This window comes from Megalops cyprinoides, chromosome 4 (assembly GCF_013368585.1).
Source record: "Megalops cyprinoides isolate fMegCyp1 chromosome 4, fMegCyp1.pri, whole genome shotgun sequence".
Classification (NCBI taxonomy): Eukaryota; Metazoa; Chordata; class Actinopteri; order Elopiformes; family Megalopidae; genus Megalops; species Megalops cyprinoides.
In genome coordinates, this window is record NC_050586.1 from 46,329,321 (window position 1) to 46,354,130 (window position 24,810).

Here is a 24,810-nt window from a genome sequence, read left to right on the forward strand (position 1 = left end):
CTGGCTCCAGGAGCCCAGAGGGAAAGTGCGGGTCAGTCTAAGAGCAGCAGCAGTTTTGAATCATCATAGAACATCAAGGAACCCCACATCATTAAAAGTGACTCGTATCAACAGAGGCTAGGGCTGAAGACTACTGCTTGGTGGTTTCATACATATATATATATATATATATATATATATATATATATATATACACAGTATATCTGCACTGACAGGGTAAAACTTTGTTGCAGCATGTTGCTTGAGTGATTCCATGACCCCTAGGAAAAAAAAAAAAGAAGATCCATGCCCTTTCAGGCTGGGGATTGGACATAGGGTCAGCACTCCCACTCCATAGAAACACAACATGCTACAGAGATACTGATGCCAGGAAATTTCAGCACTACCAGGTCTGGGAGAAAAAGAGCCCAGGGAGGAATGTAACAAAACGCAGTGAGAGTCAGAAGGAAGTTAAACTGTCAAACATCTTCTGTTGGCTCAGAGTACCACTAAAATAGACAGCTGGAATGTAAGAATCATGAGGAAATAAGGGCGGGAAAATAGCAAGGGAACAAAGAGAAAACAACAGTTTGTAGGAACTGTCAAAAAATACTGATGCAATCCAGTCAAACAAAATCTACTACCGCCAAACAGTTTATTCAGGCCACAAGGACGATGATGGTCTGCGCACAGAGAGTAGCACTGGCACACTCCCAAGACCTACAAAGACCATTCATTGGACAGGATCCAGCAGAACAGAAAATAATCTAAAGCCACAGTCAAGGCCAGAGTCAAGCAACTATTTCTCATCACACTAATGTCTCATAACACACCGCTATGTTCCCACTACTGTCACTACAGAAAAAAATGATCCACTATTGAACAGAGAGCACATAAGCATAATGTTGGTTGATCTCTATGCAAAAGACAATAGCACTTACATTGGGGTAGATCCAATGATATGTGGTGACATTTGTGCAGCACGCATTGCCTCAAACAACCTATTTATTACTGAGGTGCTATACTGCCATAAGAGAGAATATGTGAAGCAGTGTGACTCTCATGACCGGAAAACTGAGAATCTCATTGATCATATCTGTATCCAATGGAAACTGTAGCAGATGTGAAAAGATGGCAGAGCTCAGAACAGATGCGGCATCTGAGAATCATCTGCTCATCCTCAAACAGAAGCTGAAACTGAAGACAAATATGGTATTAAAAACATCAGCAGAGGACAAGCCTCCTCAGAGAAGCAAAGATATGTTAACAGCTCTGTCTAACTCTAACTACCAAGTGCTGGAAGAAACGGACAGAGGAGACACAGTGGAGGAAGCTGCAGCCAAAGGAAGAAAAAACAGAATGGCTATTTAACATCACCAAGAAAACCTTCAGGAATAATCAACACACTGACTGACCAAATAGAGACAAAAGGAGAAACATGAATACAGCAGTGTAGGTGTAACGGGTGGTATCTTGTTGCGTTGTGTATTAGATGTTATGTGGGTTGGCGAGCGAGCAAGTTTCGAACCAAGGTTCTCACTGCTTGCTGCCAACCCCTTAAAGCCAGCGTCGTTGCCAGTTGAGCTAAAGGCAAATTGCCACTAGCTCGTCAGCAACAACGCTATTTAACCAGGTCTCGGGGAGTGACGTAGCCGCTGCAACTGCTCGGCTACCCATTACCCGCTACCTAAGGCTTTACACAGGACTCACACGAGCTAATCACTTCAGCTCTGCTACACTCACCCCCCTTTGACCTCCTCTGACTCCTCAGCGACCACTGGCAGCCAAGCTGTGCTTTAGCCAGTGATCCGGGTCACGGCACCAATGTAACGGGTGGTATCTTGCTGCGTTGTGTATTAGATGTTACATGGGTCGGCGAGCAAGCGAATTTCGAACCGAGGTTCTCACTGCTCGCTGCCAACCCCTTAAAGCCAGTGTCGTTGCCAGTTGAGCTAAAGGCAAATTGCCCTTAGCCTGTCGGCAACAAAGCTACTTAACCAGGTCTCGGGGAGTGACGTAGCCGCTGCAACTGCTCGGCTACCCATTACCCGCTACCTAAGGCTTTACACAGGACTCACACGAGCTAATCACTTCAGCTCTGCTACACTCACCCCCCTTTGACCTCCTCTGACTCCTCAGCGACCACTGGCAGCCAAGCTGTGCTTTAGCCAGTGATCCGGGTCACGGCACCAATGTAACGGGTGGTATCTTGCTGCGTTGTGTATTAGATGTTACATGGGTCGGCGAGCAAGCGAATTTCGAACCGAGGTTCTCACTGCTCGCTGCCAACCCCTTAAAGCCAGTGTCGTTGCCAGTTGAGCTAAAGGCAAATTGCCCTTAGCCTGTCGGCAACAAAGCTACTTAACCAGGTCTCGGGGAGTGACGTAGCCGCTGCAACTGCTCGGCTACCTGTTACCCGCTACCTAAGGCTTTACGCAGGACTCACACAAGCTAATCACTTCAGCTCTGCTACATAGGATCAGCTCAAGTGGTGTGTGGAGGGATATGAGGAACGGCTGAAAAGACCAGTGCTGCTGAATCCCCCACATATGTGCTCAGCCGAAACAGATCTCCATGTCAGCTGTGAAAAATCAAAGAAAGTGCAAATAAGCAAAGCCATCTGAGTCATGTGGAATGGTAAAGCAGCAGGACCAGATGGCATACAGCAGAGGAAAGCACAGCTGATATACTGTAGAGACCTCCACCACGATGCTTTACGACCTTTTAGGGAAAAACCTGGCAAACCCCTGCAAAGACGAGAGTGGACTTCATAGTTAAGCTTCCACAGTGATGTGGCAGGGGAATAAGGACTACAGAGACATAATGCCTTCTGTGCTCCAGGAGTTATTCTGGAGTGAATAAAAGCAGGAAAAGTGTGAAAACTGGAGGCCAGTAAGCAGGATCCCAAAGAGATAGATGATGTACTGGCCAAATAGCCATTCAGTAAATTACTGTTACAGTTCATAGAGTAGTGCACATTGTCCTTCTGAATGTAACAGACTATGAGAAAGGCAGCGTGGACAGGGGGACTCTGTGTAAGAAGCTAAGGCACCATTGCACTGTTACCTAATCCACAACCCATATATAGGTGCTGCATGCGAGGTGATACATGGAGTGAAAACGAGACTCATGGCATGATGGCTTGCCTCCTATCTGAGGAAAACAGCTGAAATGGAACGCCATGGACAAAGCAGTCACAATGGGATGATACCAGCGATGCAGGAGACCCAACTCTCCTCTCACACAGCAACAGCCAATCCAGGAGAAAACACAGCATCAGCACAAGTTGGCCTCAGTATCCATGCAATCACATGCAAACCTGAAATAATAACCCCATCACCCTCAGAGGAAATTGCAGTGTCATAAATGACCAAGGAGGTACAGCTGCAGATATGAAAGCAAGACCGCTGGAAGACCACAGCTGCCTTCATCAGTTTGCAAAATGTGCACAGATCAAAGAACACCAGCACTAAAACAAACCAAGACACTGTGAAGCCTGTGATTCACCATGGTTCAGAGAAAAACAAAATCAACTGCAAAATAAGAAACAGTCATTCCTGAACACGTTTCTGCACAGGATCCTGGACATTAAGCGACAAGATAAAATAAGGAATATAAAACACCCATCTCCAGTAAACAAGATCCCCATAGAAAAAAGGAAGAATGTGTGAAAGTACACTATATGGCCAAAAGTACACTATATGGACAAAAGTATTTGGCCACACCTGTTAATTATTGAATTCAGGTGTTTCAATCAGACCCGTTGCCACAGGTGTATAAAATCAAGCACCTAGCCATGCAGTCTCCATTTGCAAACATTTGTGATACAAAATGGGGTGTTCTGAAGAGCTCAGTTGTCAGTGCTCCGCCTCCTTAGCTGTCGTGCTTTTGTTTTCCTTGTGTTTTTCCTGCCCCGCTCCCCGCCCGGTCTCCGCCCGCCTGATTGCCTGCACACCTGCTTTCCATCCCCTCGTCAGCCTGGCCCTATATGTTCCCTGCTTTTCCCTGTCCAGTTGCTAGTTCGTCACAGTGTTTTTCGCCTGTTTCGTCCCCGCGTTTGCTTTATGCTTCTGTCTGCCTGTTTTCTGTTTCTCGACCCTGCTTGTACCCTGACCTCGTTTTTGCCTGCCTCCTTGCCTCGTTCGCTTGATTGCCTGCCTGTCCGGTTCCCCGACCTTGCCTGCTCCGATTTCCCGATCCTCGCTTTGTCCACGGACTGTCTCCCGGTTTTCGACCCTGCTTGTTTTCGGATTAGCGCTTTGCCTGACGATTCCATTAAAGACGCACGGAACCCGACGCTCCCGTGGTCCGCGCCTGAGTCCCTGCCTGAGCCGCGACACTCAGTGACTTCAAGCATGGTACTGTGATAGGATGCCACCTGTAATAAGACGGTTCGTGAAATTTCATCCCTGCTGGATATTCCACAGTCAACTGTAAGTGATATTATCAGCATACCAAGACATTTTGGACAATGCTATGCTTCCAACTTTGTGGCAACAGTTTGGGGAAGGCCCTTTTCTATTCAAAGATGACTGTGCCCCAGTGCACAAAGCAAGGACTATAAAGACATGGCTTGATGAGTTCGGTGTGGAAGAACTTGACTGGCCCGCACAGAGCCCTGACCTCAGCCCCATCGAGCACCTTTGGGATGAACTGGAATGGCGATTGCGAGCCAGGCCTTGTCGTCCAACATCAGTGTCTGACCTCATAAATGCTCTACAGGATGAATGGGCACAAATTCCCACAGAAACACTCCAAAATCTTGTGGAAAGCCTTCCAAGAGGAGTGGAAGCTGTTATAGCTGCAAAGGGGGGGCAATGCCCATGGTTTTGGAATGGGATGTCCAATAAGCTCATATAGGTGTGATGGTCAGGCGTCCACATACTTTTGGCCATGTAGTGTATAAGTGGACTGGAAAATGTACATAAATGGAAGGCTTGAGAAAAAGACAAGAGGAATGAAGCAACACAAAGTGACAATTGGAAACACCTGAAGACGATCACTTACGAGGGCAGCGGTCCTCAATGGCTTATGCCCCTCCAGTTATAAACAGTTACATACATACATACATAGCTATTTAATCTGTTCTACCTAAACCTGACCAAGCCCAACAGCGCCAAAGGTAACAAGCCTACAGAGAAGGCGACTCTTGCGGCTCCTGGGTTCTCAACTGTTTGATTTTTGTTTTGTCACTCACTATCTTGACAGATAAATATGACATTCATTTCTCAGTACACATTTCAAAGTTTACTGACATGCTGTGGGCACATAGTCTTCACTAACTGCTGCTTCTGGGAATGTCATATTCCTGAGTAACCCTGTAATGGCCTTTGTTTGTGTGGGGTGTCCCAGTCGTATACCTGCAGTAAATATTCTACCTGCTATATTACTTTGAACAAGCAAAAACCAATAGAAAATCAAGATGCTTTAAACTAATTTAGCAACAGTCACTCAAGATATGCTTTGCTTAGTATTAATGGATTTTTGTCAGTATGATGTAGCTCTGTGAAATTGATGTGCATCAAAATTTAAAATCTCAAATTATTCCCTGGCAAGCATAACCATATCATACAAACATCAATCATCCATCAGGACAAAACGCTCAGTATTTTGTTAAGAATGTAGTGTAGTGGTGGGAAGCTACCCTTTTCATGCAGATGTCAGCAGCCAAGGAGACGTTTGAGTATTACCTCGTCTTCCTGTAAAAGGATGAGGCGGACCAGAATGATGTGGATGGCATTCCCAATACTGGCATCGTGAAAAATCCCAGCCACCTGTGAGCATTGTAACGGTTCAAACGTTCACATATTGTTTTTCCCCAAAAACCAAACATATTTCATGCTGTGAGGTGCCTAACCACTTGTTTTTGTTGTGCTAATGTTTTTAACGTGGCTTAGAAAACTCTAGCCATAACACAAGGTCAGCTGTGTCTGCAATAATTGCCATTAGTACGTCTTCCAGTTTGCCTTAGATTCAAAATAAATCTGTCATATTCATATAACCCACCTTACTATGTTCCCTAGTAAAATTTGTCATTCCAGCATGACCACCATCTATTAACATCTCTGAAGCACTTTGAAAGTGATGTTACTGGATATACTCAGCATTTCACTCAAGAGGGGGGGCAGTCTGTGCACCTTTCAAAGAACTTGACAGAATTAATCGCCAAATGCCCTACGCATTCCTACACTGTATATTCTGGTGTCACATGAAGAGTCCATGGGTGCACAAACAGCATAAACTCTTTTAAAGAAATGGGAAACTATAGCCACTCTATACACCAAAACTGTAAAACTCAAGTAGTGTCTTCCCCATGTAACAGTTTTCCCTCATTCCCATTTTTACTGAGGTAAATCTGATTAAGTAGCCTTGTCCTACATTAGAATTAACAACAAGTAAGCCCACAACCCTGTTGTCATAATAGCTGTTCTGCATTGTGGCCCGTACCTGCAACCCTATAGACTGAAACTCAGATATCCCACCACCCCTTGCCAGTACTCCCTCTCTGTCCTGCGGCATTCCTTCTCACCATGTTCATGATAGTAAAGATATAGGACTCCACATTGTTGCTGCCGTGGTAGTCGATGAGCTTGGAGTCGGCCACCACCATGGTCTCCACCCAGCGTTCCCTGCTGACGGAGCGCTGGGATATCCTGCGTGGGCCTCCCTGCTCCAGCTGCTCCTGCTCCCATTGCTCCCTCTCCCTTTCCACCCGCAGGGACTCCTCCACGGTATCTATGGGAGACAGCCACCACAACTTCAAATGCATCCCTTTCTGTCACATCTGTCATTCTTTTTATTGCATTTCTCCTACAAAAGCATACTTTTATAATATGAAGAAACCAGAAACATTACTCGACTGAAAAGTACTCCATACTTTCTGAAAATTTAAACATTAGTACGTTTAATTTCAAACTCAATTATTTCTGCTTTAACTAAAAAAATATTGTTATTTATTTATTTGGGTCTTCTGCACTAAGTAGGCCTGGTCTAATACACAAGGAACACATCTGAAGTTAACATCACCATGACATCAAGGATATTTATTTTGATGTGTTATTGGTTATGGTAAAACAACGAACTTTCAACTTGCAACTGACAGCAAGTTGCTGCTGAGGTAACAATATATCTACCAGAGACAATGATCAATGGACTCGTCTGCAATCAGTCCTTTAAAAATAGACATGATGGTGTTTCTCCCCAACACCACGTAGATAATACGATATATGAGAGCAACAGGATGAAGTGGGTTGTGATTATTCTTTAAGCCAATGCAAAATATGTATTCTTCCCATTTTTTGCTTTTTATTTGTAGTTCTAAAGTTGGACGTGTTAGAAAGATATAAAAAAAAATAAGTGAAAAGAAAGTGAAAGAAACAAATGTAAGATTGTGTAATGCCTGCTGTTTTGTAGCTATATCTTTCACTTACAGCCAACTAATGGGTTGGACATTAACATTACACATCAATCAATGCAACTAAAATAACAAACTGTAGCCAGTTTAACTGCAATCAGCTGCAATCAATCAACTGTTACTCCTTCTACCATGTCAGCTGTATTCTATTGTGAGGGTGCACAGAGGCAAAACATTAAAAAAAACACAGCCTATTCCCAATGAAAACAACAGCACATGGATAGCCTGTGGGAATCTTGTGGCATGTGTATGAGCACCAACCCCCACCTCCAATAATATCAAGGCTCAGATTGCTATGCCAAAACAGTATGGCAATTTGCAATTTTGGATACAATCCCCAAGCCCTGGTAAATTAGTTTAGTCTCAACCTAAAGGTTCAGCTTTTCCACAGTTCTGAAAATGGAAGTTATGATGCATCACCACCCACTCCTCCCCTCCTCGGCTCAGACCCTGTGGAAGGGATAATGGAGACCCTCGGGGAATGAATTCTGGAGAGAGCATCTGTTTCTCCATGGCTGTATTTGGATCCAAGACATTTCATGGATTACAAGCATTACCCTCCCACACTGTAAAAATCATTTACCAGCTCCTCAAGCGTATACTGCAGTGGCGGCCGGTGAGCTGGAAACAGGGGAGGCGGAAATATTACCTTTAAATCTATCATTACTTTCAACCTGTTCCCCTTTATCTTCCTTGATTAACAATAAAACAAATAATTCACAGAATAATTGACACCAATCGCGTAAATGGAGTAAATGATTATGCTCGCGAAACAGAACTGTCTGCTTACTCCATTAATTTATATGAGGTGTGCAGTAATACTGCCATAATTCATGCAAGAAATTTAAAATTTTAAAATGTAAATACAGTTGTACAACAGTTTTCTGAAGTTATGTAAAGCAGTGGCAGCTGGTGAGCTGGAAACAGGGGAGGTGGAAACATTACCTTTAAATCTATCATTACTTTCAACCTGTTCCCCTTTATCTTCCTTAATTAACAATAAAACAGAATAATTGACACCAATCGCGTAAATGGAGTAAATGATTATGCTCGTGAAACAGCGCAGATTGTCTGTAGTTTGTGTGCTTGCGAAAGCAACAACATGAGATTGTTTAATTAACAAGGATGGCATTTATCCATTTAAATTACATTAAATGCTCATGACATATCATAGCTTTTGTAAGATCTGTGTTCTAAACGTTATTGTTCATTGCACTCAACCTAACCTAAAAGTTTATTCTCAGTAATTTAAATCGATCTAACTAAATTTAGCCCCGTTTTGTAATTTGAATTTTGTAACACAAGAAAGCTATAATGTTATAATTTAAGAGTAAGCTTTGGGATTACTTGCCAACTTAATTGTTCAAATTGCCATCCTTGTTAATTAAACAACCTCATGCTGTAGCTTTTGCAATAGCGCACAAACTACAGACAATCTGCGCTGTTTCTCGAACATAATCATTTACCCTATTTACGCACTGGTATACTGACACCTACACTATAATCATTTCAACAGTTTTACAATGACCTTGTAGTTATTAGGCCTAACATGGTGAGTTAATAAAGTGCCAACCTTTCAGGCCGCATGTGCTGGGCGGTCCCTCAGCCTCAGGACTGCGTCGGTGTCTGTCAGCCCTCACGTGAGCAAAACTCTGGTAGATCACATGTGGGTGAGACCCCTCCCCGCTGTCAGCCTCACACCCTCGGACGGGCTCAATGAAATAATGCCCACTGGGTAAGCTGAAGAACCCTGTCTGTGGGGAAAATGCATACACACACACACACACACACACACAAAAGACTTATGGGCCACAGTGAAACTCATGTAACGGAATTAATAGATGCAGTTAAGTTGTCACGTTCCCACTTCATTATCCTCCATTAAGACTCTAGTCATTATTTTATTTCCATGTGCTTTTAGTTAGTGTGATCAGAAACAGGCTACCCAGGGTCACTGCAGCTACAATTCCCACGATGACACATCGCTTTGGAAAATAAATAACATTCAGAGTAGCTGTTACCACATTGTTGTTTTTAATCATTAATGGGTGAAGTCCACATGGCAACATTTTGTTTACTGTCACACATCCAGTGTTTTTTCTAAACTACGCTTCCACAGCTATCACTTGTTTATGGAAAAGTAGAACTATGATAAGGTACACGCATGTAAAAGTACATCCTTTCACAGGAGCAGGCTTACCACTCCCAACAGCACCAAAAGCAATTAAAAAAGACCTACTTTGACATGTCTGACATAAAAAGCAGCCAAGTTCCCACTCCTTCAGACAAAGTCATGCAATCAAAAACATGCCAAGTTCTCATGCATCATTTCTCTTGTTTGGGTCCAAGCTAACCATATCAGCACTATTACTAACACAAAACAGCTCTTGTTCTAGCCTCTAACTAGTGAGAACTTGGCATGCTTTGGATGTCCAGATTTCAACAGACTGAAGCAGTGCAAACTGCCCTGATTTATAACATGGGCAGGGTAGACGCATACCATAATACACGTTTGTACTGACTCACCATTGAAAATGGTCAATCAATAGGTTTTCTGAGGTTCAAGTAAACATGACGATGTTTAATTGTGCAAGTCCATCTAAAGGGAAACACAGAGAGGACTTTGATGTCAGCTCAGCCTGTATGTTGATATTTCTTATCTGTCCAGATAAGTGGCTATAGTTAGTTACAAACACCATCAGTCTGGCGTTTCAGTCACATTTTTTCTCACAACAGTGATACTCTAGGTCAGGGTTCGGCAACCTTTACTATCTAAAGAGCCATTTTTGGCCAGAAAGAATAAAAAATCTGTCTGGAGCTGCAAAAAATAGCCTATTTGAGCCCTTTAAATGCAGGTAGCCTACCACAGCGTATCAGTCTAAATTAGCCTATCAACATTGCTAATAGGTCTAAATGAGCATTCATTCATATGTTTTACCACAAAGTGGCTGCGGTAGACTATTTATGATTATTTGGTACTTTGAATTTCCTTTGCATTTTGCATTTCCTATATTTACAAACATTGCGGCGCGTCAGCATTAGCTGGTGGCAGAAAGCCACCAGGCAGTAGCCTAACCAGTACCAACAGAAAATTGACCATTCTCGACAGTGTGTTTTATTGTGTTATCATCATGTAATCTTACATTTTATCATTTTTACATGATCTATCAAATGTATATTAAATAATGTCTGTCTACAGTAACGATTCTGTGCGCCTACAATAATTTAAAAAAAATGTAAAGGTAATGTGTCCGATTCGGGGAAGACCATATGATTGTATGGGGAATCTGCAGGCTAGTAATGTTACCTCGAGTTAGCAGCTACTGTAGGTTGCAGTTTAGCCACATATCAACGGATCCCCAGTAGGCTAATAGCAATAGCGAAGAGTTGAGCTGTCAGGTGTAATATTAATAGAAAACGAAATCCCAATGTGAAGTTTTATGTTTTATAAGGCACTAGCCTTAGAAACTAGCCAAGCCGGTCGATGACTATTAAGTGCTGGCTGACACATGCATTCGGTCAGCTATCTTTATGGGGGAAAACCCGCGTTAAAATAAATCTCTAAAGTTACTCATGTGATCATGTTGGTGAGAATATATTTGGTAGTATGTGACTGCTACAATAAAAAATATATATATATATATATATACCGACATTATATAAACATGGTAAAGTTATTTAATAACATTGAGAAAGTCGTGAATTTTGCATGTAAGTCTACGGGAGCCAAAGCCACTTAATGCCCTGTTGTTGTTCTTTGTTTACCGTAGTGTGCGTCGTGTGCTCTTGCGTTATTTTATCGTTCTCGCAACGAATATCACGCAATAAATTTTGAACATTGGTTAATGTAAGGACGACTTTAGGCCTACAACAATGATAGCAAAATGTAAAAAAAAAATGTTATTCAGTTCCATTTTTTTTCGACAAAGCTACGGAGCCACTAGAGAGGGGCTAAAGAGCCGCATGCAGCTCGGGAGCCGCGGGTTGCCGACCCCTGCTCTAGATATATCTTTTTGGGAACTGATAACTGCTTTTGCTTTGTCATCAAATTCCTCGAAAGTTCAGCAATATTGTCTTAAGTGATCCAAATACATTACCTTAAAGGGACATGAATAACTGCCTTTGGCAATAAAGAACTCAGAATACAGCTGCATAATTTGTGTGCTGTAGACAAAGATCCAAAGCCACATCCCCATGCAGAGTTATTTCCCAGAAGTAAAAATGATTTATTTTATTAATTCAGTCTCACAGCTAAAGTGACATAATTTGGTGCTGCTGCCGTACATATCTCTCTCTTACATACACTATATGGACAAAAGTATTTGGCCACACCTGTTTTTCAGGGTTTGGGCTAGGCCCTTATCTCCAGTGAAGGGCAATCTTAATGCTTCAGCATACCAAGACATTTTGGACAATGCTATGCTTCCAACTTTGTGGCAACAGTTTGGGGAAGGCCCTTTTCTATTCCAAGATGACTGTGCCCCAGTGCACAAAGCAAGGACCATAAAGACATGGTTTGATGAGTTCGGTGTGGAAGAACTTGACTGGCCCGCACAGAGCCCTTCCCTCAACCCCATCGAGCACCTTTGGGATGAACTGGAACGGAGATTGCGAGCCAGGCCTTCTTGTCCAACATCAGTGCCTGACCTCATAAATGCTCTACAGAATGAATGGGCACGAATTCCCACAGAAACACTTCAAAATCTTGTGGAAAGCCTTCCAAGAAGAGTGTAAGCTGTTATAGCTGCAAAGGGGGACCAACTCCATATTAAAGTATATGTATTTGAATACAACGTCATTACAATGTAATCGTCAGGCGTCAAATACTTTTGTCCATATAGTGTATGAAATGAACCAATCCATATCTTAAGTGATTTCTAAGAGGAACTGGGTTAAGTAATTCCATTAGGGACCTGTTTGGTGGGGCTGAGATTGGGGCTGCAGTGATTTGTGAACTTTTACCACTTCCAAGCTTCAACTCTACAGAATGTTGGTCACGGATTGGCATCAGATTGGCAAAAGACTTCACTATATCATCTGCAAATCTATGTTCAAGTGTAATTCAGAAGAAATATTTTTGAGAGGAAAGCCAGAAAAGTTAGGCAATGGTTGTTACTGAGCCAATTGCAGAAGTTTTAAAGGGGGCAGGTCAGATGTGTGTGTTCTTTGGGTAGGCTGTAAACAGCAAGCGGTAACTGTTTAGGCCCTGGTGACCGGGTAACTAGTGGTTACTGGTGATGCTGAAATTGTGTCATGATGTATGATCTGGAAATGATGCCTTTGTAACACAAACAATGTCACAGAAAGTGCAGAACTCAAGCACCCATTCTAATGGACTATTAGGCCAGGTGGTTTTAACTGGACCCACCCACATTCAGCTAGTTTGCTGGTTAACTACCTAGTTAGTTAATGACACACAACATTTTTTGCATTCAAGCTATGTTTCAGTTTCACTATAGCCCCTTTCACACATGCACTAGACGCCGGAACTTATCCGGCCCTTAGCCAGAGGAGCTGTATGTGAGAACGCAAACATCTGAATCAGTCGGACCGGACATGTGACGGACTTCGTTCTGCCAGCTCCCTAGTACAAAGTCCTCCTCATGTCGGAGTGAGCCCATGTGTGAATAGAGCAGGCAACGTTCCGGAGAATCCACCGCGACTGAGTGGGCGTGTTGATGACGTTCCTATTATGTGACTGGCGCGAAACCGGAAGAATACAAACATCTGTCTCGTACTCTTTTCCGCATGCCTGTACATTGCTTTCCACTGTTTAGTTGACATTACGGATATGCCCAAATACATGCTATTTTGAGTCCAATGATCATTAAAGAGATAGTTAGCTATAGCTATACTGCCAAAACGTGTCTCTTATGATGATTAATAACGTTGGTTAGTTAGTTAGTTAGTTAGTTTATTATCTAGTTAGTAGTTAAGCTGTAGCTAAGTAATAGTGATAGGTATAGCGAGATAGGTGAACTGGTGACGTAAGAACAACAAAATCTTACCTTATTGTTATAATAAATGTATAATTAACAATAAATTATGTGTACCGGTAGCACCATTTGGATGTCTATGTGTGATTTTTGTATAGGCTACCCAAAAGTACAATAGCTATGTTCGCCTTCTCCTGCTCCGTGCCACATTATGTACCTGTACCACCGAAAGGTAAGACACTGAAAAGAAAAAAAACTGAAAATACTTCAACTCATGAATACTTTAGGTGCTCTCGTAATTACTTTTCACTCGTGAGAATGCAAGTGGCATCTAACTGGAAAATACCACGAGGAAATCTGGACGTTTCTAAACTCGCAATGATTTCAAGCGACAATGTAACATACTACAAATGTAATTATTAATGGTCACATACTGGGTACTACGCTGAAAAATAACATGCAGTACACGGTATATACTTGTGTAGTACGCAGTACACAGTATACAGTAGGCGGTTTCGAATACAGCCACTGCGATTTCTGCAGCATAGTTTTTGTGTCATGTCCTGCCTCCCGCACGCTCTACCCAGGCACCGCCCCTCACCTAAACCAAACCGGAGTATTTCCTGTAGGTGAGAATGCGTCTGTCACGGACAATCTCCTGTTGCACGCTACATGTGTGAAAGGGCAATTCCAGCCAAGTTGTGGACCTGATTCTCCGCACTTTGTCTGAAGTTCATATGTGAAAACGGCTTATGTGATTACCGCAGCAAAGCTAGATACAGGGTTGCACTCCACAGCTGGCTGTGTGGGGAATCACACCCCAGTCTAGTGTTCCAACATCTATCCAGACGCAGTGATATCACTTTGCTAATATATACAGGCCCCTTTGGAATGAGCAATGCTTGTTACTAGGCCATCCAGGCATACCAAGGTGTATCATCACAGTGCCATGCGCTACAAAATTATTGCAGTATGCCTTTTTCTGTGAATGAACTTGGTAAACAATGAATGAAATCACACTGTCTGTAAAGAAAATGTAGCACAGAATACTGTGTATATTGCATAACACATATACTACAACATATTTAACTTTCATATAGTTGGAGCATGATTCTTCCGAACATGTCTGTACAACTGCAGGAGGAAAAACATACTAAGGATTCAATGTAACAAATTTTAAATGTTTAAACCATGTGTTTAGACTAGAGCATCATGTACCCTAAAGCAACAAACTAGATCATTAGTGTATTGGCTGCTGTCACCTTACTGCAGTGTAAGAGGGAAAAGAATTGTCTGCTTACTCCATTAATTTATATGAGGTGTGCAGTAATACTGCCATAATAATTCATGCAAGAAATTTAAAATTTTAAAATGTAAATACAGTTGTACAACAGTTTTCTGAAGTTATGTAAAGCAGTGGCAGCTGGTGAGCTGGAAACAGGGGAGGTGGAAACATTACCTTTAAATCTATCATTACTTTCAACCTGTTCCCCTTTATCTTCCTTAATTAACAATAAAACAGAATAATTGACACCAATCGCGTAAATGGAGTAAATGATTATGCTCGTGAAACAGCGCAGATTGTCTGTAGTTTGTGTGCTTGCGAAAGCAACAACATGAGATTGTTTAATTAACAAGGATGGCATTTATCCATTTAAATTACATTAAATGCTCATGACATATCATAGCTTTTGTAAGGTCTGTGCTTTTGTAAGGTCTGTGTTCTAAACGTTATTGTTCATTGCACTCAACCTAACCTAAAAGTTTATTCTCAGTAATTTAAATCGAACTAAACTAAATTTAGCCCCGTTTTGTAATTTGAATTTTGTAACACAAGAAAGCTATAATGTTATAATTTAAGAGTAAGATTTGGGATTACTTGCCAGCTTAATTGTTCAAATTGCCATCCTTGTTAATTAATGTTCTCCTCACCTAAAACACCCAACTTTCCTCAATATTTTTAAACTCTGCTGTTATGCATACTGTAGTTAATGGTTAAACTGCAGTGAAATTTGCCCCACTGCTAATAAAATGTTTCTAACAATTTCTCATGTTACACCTGCTGGCATAACAACATCAGAATAAAGCACAGTATTTGTACAATGTGGTCTCAGCAGAAACTTCTTAGCTTTGCTCTGAGATCCTCTGAAAAAGATGTTCAGATTCTGACATCAGAACTGCAGATCTACCATCTACGAGAGGAGTCCCTGGAGATGTGTGCAACAGTGTTTTCATGTCTATTTTGGCAGAGGCGATTCTGCTCCAAGAATCACATACGCATAAAAAGATACCTGCATTGGCCTCTCTCTCCTGTTCTTACCAGACCCTTACACACTGGATCTCCCACTATCCCCTGCTGATGTGCTATACATATGGAAACTTCATTTGGGTTCATGGATTAGTCCGGGTTGTACACCGTCAAAGCCAGAAACAGTAAATTCTTGCGATTATCCAGCGTCTGCAATGTATCTACATTATTAATCTATATTCAATACACTATATTGTGCATACTGTTACTGAACACTTAATATGTTGTGAGTTGCAAAGTGTACAGAGTAGTATAACATTCGTTACGATTGCTATATATTTTGTGAATGTGACAAGACAAATGTATCCCCTGGCTATTATTCTACTGTCTGTTCCATTGTACAATGATGATTTTGCAATTATTATGAAAGCACAACCTAACAAAAAACTATATGATAGATGCAGATGACATTTTTTGGTCATATATCCTCACTCTCCTGTCAGTAGTGACATGAAGTCCTGACATGACAACAGGGAATTGCCACCTGTCCACTTGTCAGTTTAGCCTCCTTGCATGACCCATTAACCAGGAGCTCTGGGCTGTTTTGAAGAAAAGCTTCTCGATGGCCACCTCATGCGCCTGCTGCCCCGGGGCACAAAACCCAAGAGGTCTTTCTAGTTTCTTGTCCCGGGTGCACACCCTCTCTCTGCCAGCAGTGAAACCATGGGCCAGTGACTGCCTCTCAGAAATACCATGCAAGTTCCTGCCAGTGCCGCCATTTCCTCCCCCGCCACTCAGGTAATTATATCATCACCTGCCGTGTGTACTCTGAGTGTGCCCAGACAAGCCCAGCTCCACAGAGCTGCGTTTCCCACATTAACACAGCTACAAATCTGACAGAGATGTTGCACTGTGCACCCAAAGGACCACAGACTTCATTCCCATGTTGTTTTGTGGATATTTAATAACAAATTAAAATGTAAGCTAAAAATTATGTGTCTGAGACATTTCTCTGCTTTCCAACAGCAACAGCTGTCACTGCCATTTTCTGATTCTGTCTAGGCAGGTCTATATTCATGCACATTTTGATTCTTTTGATTTTTAATTTGACTGATAAAAACTCTTGTGTAGGGTGACTTACATAGCTTGTACTTTAACAGTCACTGATGTAATTCAAGTAAAGCACCTTGATTACAGCCACAACAAGCAGTGCCCTCTGGGAATCAAACCTGCAACTTTTTTGGTTAAAAGCCCATATATGTTACCATTTACGTACATGGTTGTCACCAAATATCAATCAATTGGACTGGTTTACTCCAGGGTTGAAAAGAGAAAATTACTTTGTCTCTAGATAAAAATGCTGGCCATTTCTAAGCACCACAGTTTAGGCCAGTTCTGTAGCCATGCAACTGCTATTCCATGGAAGGAAGGTTAAAGTATTTGCTAATTATGATTTTATACATTCCTTGCATATTTCACTACTATGTTGACTTTTTAATATCCTGGCAATCTTTTAATGAGAGGTTGCTCCCCCACTAGTTGTATTCTGTTGAATGTTATATTTTGACACTGAATATTTCTGTATAAACAGAGTATCTTACTAAGCATTAATGTTTTATTTGGTATGTTCATTCACTAATGCTGTCTCCATTTGCTGACTGTGTACCACTTCCCAGATTTCAACTGGTGTGCTGGATACCAGTGAACAAATGCATGTGGTAAGGCTGACAATAAAAATGGATCATGACAAAAAGACACAAAGAATCTACCTCCTTAAAATGAAAACAGCATCAAATGCATTGCCTTTTTCAAGGCCTATGACCTCCTCAGGGTAGAAATGTCTCATCACCAGATATGTGACTGAATTTCAGCATTGGTGCATACATCTTTCATCAGAATGATGTTGCCAGTTCTCTGAACACCACTGCTGTGTATAGAGTCTCTCCTAAATGAGAGCAAGAGAACTCCCCTGGTGAGTGGAAAAAAACAAGAAACAGTGGCTCTCGACTATCAGCCTCCAATCCCTTTAAAGTGTAGCACCAGGGGATCTTTAATTTCACCTACTATCAGCTTCTAAATACGGAGTCCCCCTAAAATGAGGTTTTCCCGCACCTAGCTAAAACACTCTCCCCATTCTCACTTGGAATCCGCCCTCACTCCCCTGCTCATCCCTTGGCAACTATCAGGGGAGACTAAACTAACAGAGGTCTCTCTTCTAAATACAGACGCCATGTGGAAGTGGTTTGTTTCTTCCTGTACCATCTAAGCTTTCTACACTGCTTTGGTGTGAACGCCAAGACAGCGAAAGAGGACTTACAGTTTAAATGAAAAAAAAAGGGTCTGAAAAACATTACTGAGGGTGCTGAAGGGCCATTTATCCATTTACATAGCTGCTATGATTTTGAGATTTGTGGACTGTTTGGTATTTCAAATACGCCTGAAGAGATTTTAAACATTCCACCTCACAGAGGCTGACTGCAAAAAGCATTTAGCTCTTAATTCTCTTCTGTTTCAGGTGCCAGCAGCTGAGGTTTGTCAGAGAAGCAGCATCCCCTGTCTAGTCTAGGTGGGAATATGCCTACTTTCAGCTATTCATGATGAGCAGGAAGTGGTATCAGTGACTAATAACAGTCTGGCCCATCGCCAGGGATACCAGTGCTGTGGAATGGAGACTCTTTGGTAAAGAAATTAACCTTACTTTATTTAAAAAATGAAATTAACTTTTGCAAGGCCCATACAGTCATAATACACAAGCTCATTTTTTGCTTAATGTCCTTTTTAATATTATGACTTTGCAGATTTACACAATTTGAACACAGTATTAAACATTATATGTAATGTTTAAACTAAAGATAATGACAATAAGTCACTAAACTTCTCTTTCACTTCATATGCAAAACAAAAACAGCACTGAAGTCCATATGTGAAAATTATGACCAATTTGACCAATGAGTGTGCACAATTTGACTGGAATCAAGTACGACCAAAACCCTGTATTTAAAAAGATAAGACCAAAACCCTGTATTTTTGTAATTTGTGGTTCCAATTGAGGTGACTGATTGGTCTAATTGTCTAATTCTTGAATCATCTGTCAGCACTTTGTTTAATGCCTTCTCCATTTCAAGACATGAAAATTCATATAAACAGATCACAATGATGTAATTGTGTTGGCTTCAACTGCAAACTGACTGATATTGAAGCTTTCTTTCTCTATGTCACTGCCAGTTATAAAGAGACCCTTCTTTCACATGGTTGCTCATTTCTCATGTCTGTACAGAAACACTAGTCTAGGTAGCCAGAGGTTAGTAGGTTCAATGCCCAAATGAGACCAAGGTTCATTTTTGGAATTGCTCTTGCAAAACCCTAGTGTGAATATATGATATAAATATTACAGTTTAGGACAAAATATGTGATTGCGCTCTTCTATAGGCCTAAGCAAAAGTGTGTCAAATGCCAAAATACAAAACCACTGTGGCAGTGAAGGAAAGAATGAAGACGCATCATGGAACTAAACAGGTAATTACTTGCTCTGTAACTGGTGCCTCCAGGACATATGTGTGGTCTCAGGGAAGCAATGGGGGGAAAAAAGCTATGTAGCTTTAGTATTCATCTCTATTTCAAGTCCACGTACTGTTAACAAGGAAAGAAAACACTTCATAATGCAAAGGGGCATACAGCCTCTGGGAATCATCTTCCAAGGGTGTCTGGCTGAAAGTATGAATGAATGAAAGAGATAAAATGTGTTGAATAAAAAGCCTGTGGCTATGATGTTAGCCAAAAGTGATATGGTCTTCTCTTAATGACAGTACACACAGTTGTGTGCTACATTCCAGTCGCATGTGCTTCCACTGTCCTGTCCACTTCTGTATTTGCTTATTTTTCAAGCTATACTCCTGGCACTCATAAGCAGCTGAAAAACTGATAAAATAAACCTAACTAATAATGAACTGTTCCCACTGTCTCTAGGGATAAAATGTCAGTAGCTAGGGTGACCATACATCCTCTTTTTCCCGGACATGTCCTCTTTTTGGGACCTAAAAAATGGGTCCCAAAAAGAGGACATGTCCGGGAAAAAGAGGACATATGGTCACCCTACAGTAGCATGATGGTTACTGTGCTAATACACTCAATAGACACTAATACACTTGATAGACACTAACACACAGGAGCTGGAGGTGGACTGGAGTTGTTTACAAAGGATTCATTCAGTTAGGTGGCTGTTATGCTATCTGCTTTTTCTCAGACTTTAAAACAGCATGTGCAGAACATAGGTTGCACTGCATCATTTTTAATGCACTTCCATATAATATACTCAGAGTTCTCTCTCAGTGTGCCTCAGTTTCCATTTCTAACTTGTATGAATTCAGTCTTTTGAGAACAGCACCTCGCCCACACCAGCATATGCATGCTTCAATAACATTGACACGGGCCACGTAATCATGTAGGTTTCCGAGAGTGGTCAGCAACCAAGTTTTGTACAGAGAAAAACCATTTCCATGCAGTTACTTTGGCAGGAACTGAGGCTAATGTGGTAAATGAGACATGATTTTCCTGTCACACTGGAGGTTTTGTTTCTTTAACAGATATATTACAGAAACTCTACTTTTTCTGTTTATCGTGTAATATAATTGCTTGCCAAGGCTTTGGGTGTATTACTCACCACATTTATACAAGTGAAGTTTCAAAATGGTTGGAGGCATTCTGCAGGCTAATTGGTCATTTCAGACCCCTGTGTATAAGGCCCTCCTGGCCTATCTGTCTGGTACAGTAGCATCCTGATCTAACTGCTCATGCTAATCTTTTTGTGCCTGTAAGGGTCCAGCAAGTGTCAACATCAGAAAAAATGGCAAGCTACTATTAGCTTTCTAGACACGTTTGTGAGTACTTGAAGACATGCCTGCCTCTCTCTCCCCCTCAATCCTGACTGAACTTGTCGTGTGTTTTGTGCATCACAGAAGTGGAAAATCACCAAAGTCCACCCAAGTCAGTGCAATGCTTCAATAATTTGAATTCCTTGGCTGGAATTCCCTTACAACTCCATTGCTATCATTTCTCCTCCCTTTACACAAGGGTAAGCAATTTACCCCCGCCCAGGCTTTGAATAAATCAAGGCTTAAGAGAGGTAATGACAATCATCACATGCGAACAAAGTATCTCGATAAAAGCTACGGTGGGGGCGAGTGGGGTCTGCAGGGGTTGACTGACTACAAGACCTAGCAGGAGCAACATTCCTGACCTGCAAATGCAAATATTGAAATGGTAATCCACACTCCACATAACAAGGCCACCAGAGACAGGATGCTGGAGCTGAAGACTCTGATATTCAATGAGCAGTAGGAAAAACAGTCCTGACTCACCATGACTCAATGCCTAAGCTACAAATAATATGGGCTTCTATTTAAAACCTTTATGATATTTTTAAAATATTGAAAATATTTTAAAGGTTTTTTTCCATTTTAACTTTTTTGCAATTTCACATTTTTGTATAAATACTGTTAGAATGCTGAATAGAATGCTGTTTTAAAATGTTCATTTCCCTACAAATGGTATTGCTGGCTTCTATAAAAACACTGTTCAGTATTTCTGTAATTCAAAATGTAAAATAATTATATCGGTAGTGGTATCTTGGAACTGAAAGTACTGAAAAGTGCTCTAGGATGAATGAGTTCAAAAAATATTCCTTAACAAAAAAATATCTAAAAATTAACATTGACAGGAATGTAACCTAATCAGTTTTAGCCTAAATATTCATCCATCAAAGAAAGAACTGTCAGAACATAAGAACACAAGAAGTATAATGACAAGAACAGGCCATTCAGCCAAGCTAGGGTTGTCATTTGTCTAGACTGTATCTGGGAGTGTGTCCAGCCTGGTCTTGAACACAAGTGTCTCTGCTTCCACTTGCAAATTCTGTCGAGATATTCCATATATTTATATCTCTAACTATTTTAGACCTATGTCCTCTTATTCTGCTGACAGAACTAATCATTAGTTTCATTAGTCCACTTTATTTGCTCCTGGTGGGAGTGTTCCTGTATGCACACAGTGTTTAATCCACTTGGTGAAAGTACACTATATGGACAGAAGTATTCGGAGTATTGGGAAAAGTATAAAATACAAACGTATTGGGAATTTGTGCCCATTCATTCTGTAGAGCATTTATGAGGTCAGACACTGATGTTGGACGAGAAGGCCTGGCTCGCAATCTCCGTTCCAGTTCATCCCAAAGGTGCTCGATGGGGTTGAGGGAAGGGCTCTGTGCGGGCCAGTCAAGTTCTTCCACACCGAACTCATCAAACCATGTCTTTATAGTCCTTGCTTTGTGCACTGGGGCACAGTCATCTTGGAATAGAAAAGGGCCTTCCCCAAACTGTTGCCACAAAGTTGGAAGCATAGCATTGTCCAAAATGTCTTGGTATGCTGAAGCATTAAGATTGCCCTTCACTAGAGATAAGGGGCCTAGCCCAAACCCTGAAAAACAGGTGTGGCCAAATACTTTTGTCCATATAGTGTAGCTGTTATACAGGCCCCATTTATGCTGCATGACATACTCTAATTCTACTGCATGCACCCATTACCTGAAGACATAAGAAAATGACAGGCATCATATCACACAAGGACTTTTTTAGGACTATCAAAGAACCATAACAGTGGACCTTCAATGGCTCCATTTGTTATTGCTGCTACATATGCATATTCTGCACCTGACATTGGCTGAGGGGAGCAAGTACCCTTCGATCTGCAGTGCCACAGACTGCAAAGTTCCTTAAGCAAATATTCTGCAGTAGCCTCTGGGTGTCAAATCAATACACAAGCAGGCAGCACTCTGTTGTGAGGGATGATGACCAGTCAGTCCAAATTCTTCTTTCAACCACCTCCACTTTTCACCTTGGTTTAGTGATCTATTAAGCAGGCGCACATCCATTTGTGGTCACTGGAATCAAAGTCAGCAATAAAGGTAGCCAAGTAAAGGCTGTATTCAGAGTTTTAAAAGGCTGTATTCAGAGTTCAGGCAAAGAGACAGAATTTGCAAAAAAGTAAAGATAAATGTAAAAAAAACAAGCTTCTATCCTAACATAGACCTCTGAGGCTAAAACAGTTGATATTAGATTGGCTTCAAATTGAACACAATTCATGATAAATCAGAAAAATTACTAATTTCAGGTAAAATACCATGGAGCTACCACATCTAGCACTATTATAGCACTACTGTAGCACTAATGACCAAAGCATACACACATATGACCACCAAGCATGGCTTCCTAAAGTCCCTGAATATGGGCAGGGTTGGGTCTTTAGACCCTCTGTAGGAACCCCTGCTAATACTGCAAATTTACCCCACATCATAAATACAAAACAAGTCCAGAAATTCTGTCACTTCGTTGATAGTCTTTTCAATGTCAGAGGAGGGCAATATTGGACAAGTGGAACATCAAAAATGGTTTCACAGATAACAAAATGGGTGAAATGTGAAAAAGATGAAATACAGAGTGTGATCCTTATGCAACCTTTTTTGGAATTGCCAAGTGGACTTCAGGCTTGTCTCACCAAGACAACCTCTGCAGATCAGCGGGAGTGATGAATGCAATCCTCTGATACACTTGCAGGCAGTCAAAGGCTGTTTGTCATGCAACAAGTCCCACAGCAAATCACAGTAAAGAGGACACCAGCTGATAGGCACTACTCCACTTAGAACAATGGATGAGGAAACCTTGCTGACATGCCTCCTCCTACTCTGGTGGAGAGAAGAAAGTTTTGGGTTCTGTGAGCTCCCTGTCTTAGACTGATCTCTGGTTGTAGGGATCAGCCCCGTCAACTGATGCACTCAGAAGCCCCAGATTTTGGAGTGTATTCAATGGACTCCTGACTCCACTTCTTTTTAGCCCCTTTGCAAATCGTTCTGTGGCCCCTCGCCAACTGAACACAGACCAAGTGCCCATTCAGGAATCTGAAATTCATAGCACTACATCAAGGTTTCCAAGTCCTTTTTGTATCAGTTGAAAAGTTGGCTTTCATTCCTGGTAAGTAAATTATAGAATTACTATTTGTTCACAGGCCAAGATGTACTGGCTTCACCTCAGATGCATACACACACACACAATGTACAGCAAGGTCATCCTACAGTTTTAAAGACACCTATGTTGTTTATATACAAGATCATTAAACCCAGTTAAAGTGACTGATTCCTACACAGTACAAAACATGTACTAAGCTCTTAAAACATCTGAAATTAAACTAGTTCAAAGTATGCCCCTTTAAATGTTCAATAACTAAGTGTCGTCTTTACATGTCAGAAAATGTCCCATGAGACCAGGGAAGACAGGATGAAGGGTGCTGGAGCTGAAAAGATGCTTCATGCTTAAGGCTGACCTATATTCCACAGAAATGTTTACACTGGCGAGGAACTTACACCCTGCAGAACTATAACACTTACAAAAGTGCCACTCCATTCCTGTTCTCTTTTGCCCTATCCTATCCAACCTATTTGAGTCACCCAATCAAGTCCACACAATGGGAGTGTTTGTAGGTGTGTAAAAAAAAAGATTTTTAAAAGGGAAAGTTTTTATGAAATGGTGTGACAGGGGTAATTTTCCTATTGTTCTTAACTTGAAATCACATATCTACTGGGTTGAAACTAAACACATGTAAAACATGCTATTCGGAGCACTACATGGCTATTCAATGGAACAACAGCAATTATTTCACTAAATACTTAACACAAAACACACTGCAAGAAACAGCTTGTTTCAATGCTTCTAAAATGTCAGGCTGTACCAGCTGTAGCCAGGAAAAAAGGGACTGAGCAAGACAAATGATTTTAACAATTAGATACAGTACCTGACCAGAAAATTTTATTCAACTTCAGTGCCTTAATGGATCATTCCTACTAAAATGTATCATTACAATGCAACAGCACTGCACTAATACAATTAATGCTACGGCACATCCCTTTCATATGATGAAACCTTCCCATCAAAGTAAACTAGCTAGCCATTTCATATTCCAAAGGAATAACTTAAGTTGCAAGAGATTCCACTTTCCCTAATTATGACACATTTCCAGCATTTTTGATATCACACCATCACAAGAATGTGGTTTGTAAAAACACAGGAGGTTCAGAAGTACCTCTTATTTCAGCATTGTTTTGTCTGTCCTGGTCTGACACCAGTTTTAAACAGTGAATGTTGAAATTCAGTTGAAATAAAACTAAACCTTTTGTTTGCTTCTTTATT

General features: G+C 41.3%; 1 protein-coding gene across 1 annotated transcript in view; it reads right to left on the reverse strand.

Annotated features, from left to right (window-relative positions):
* The window catches only part of adamts12 (ADAM metallopeptidase with thrombospondin type 1 motif, 12), a 50,179-nt gene that overhangs the window by 22,688 nt on the left and 2,681 nt on the right, over positions 1–24,810 (reverse strand). Inside the window, exons 3-5 of the mRNA XM_036526883.1 lie at positions 8,967–9,147; positions 6,509–6,714; positions 5,670–5,753 (exon numbers count right to left, since the gene is read on the reverse strand). Coding sequence (XP_036382776.1) covers positions 5,670–5,753; positions 6,509–6,714; positions 8,967–9,147 — 471 coding nt within the window. The remainder of the gene's footprint in view (positions 1–5,669; positions 5,754–6,508; positions 6,715–8,966; positions 9,148–24,810) is intronic.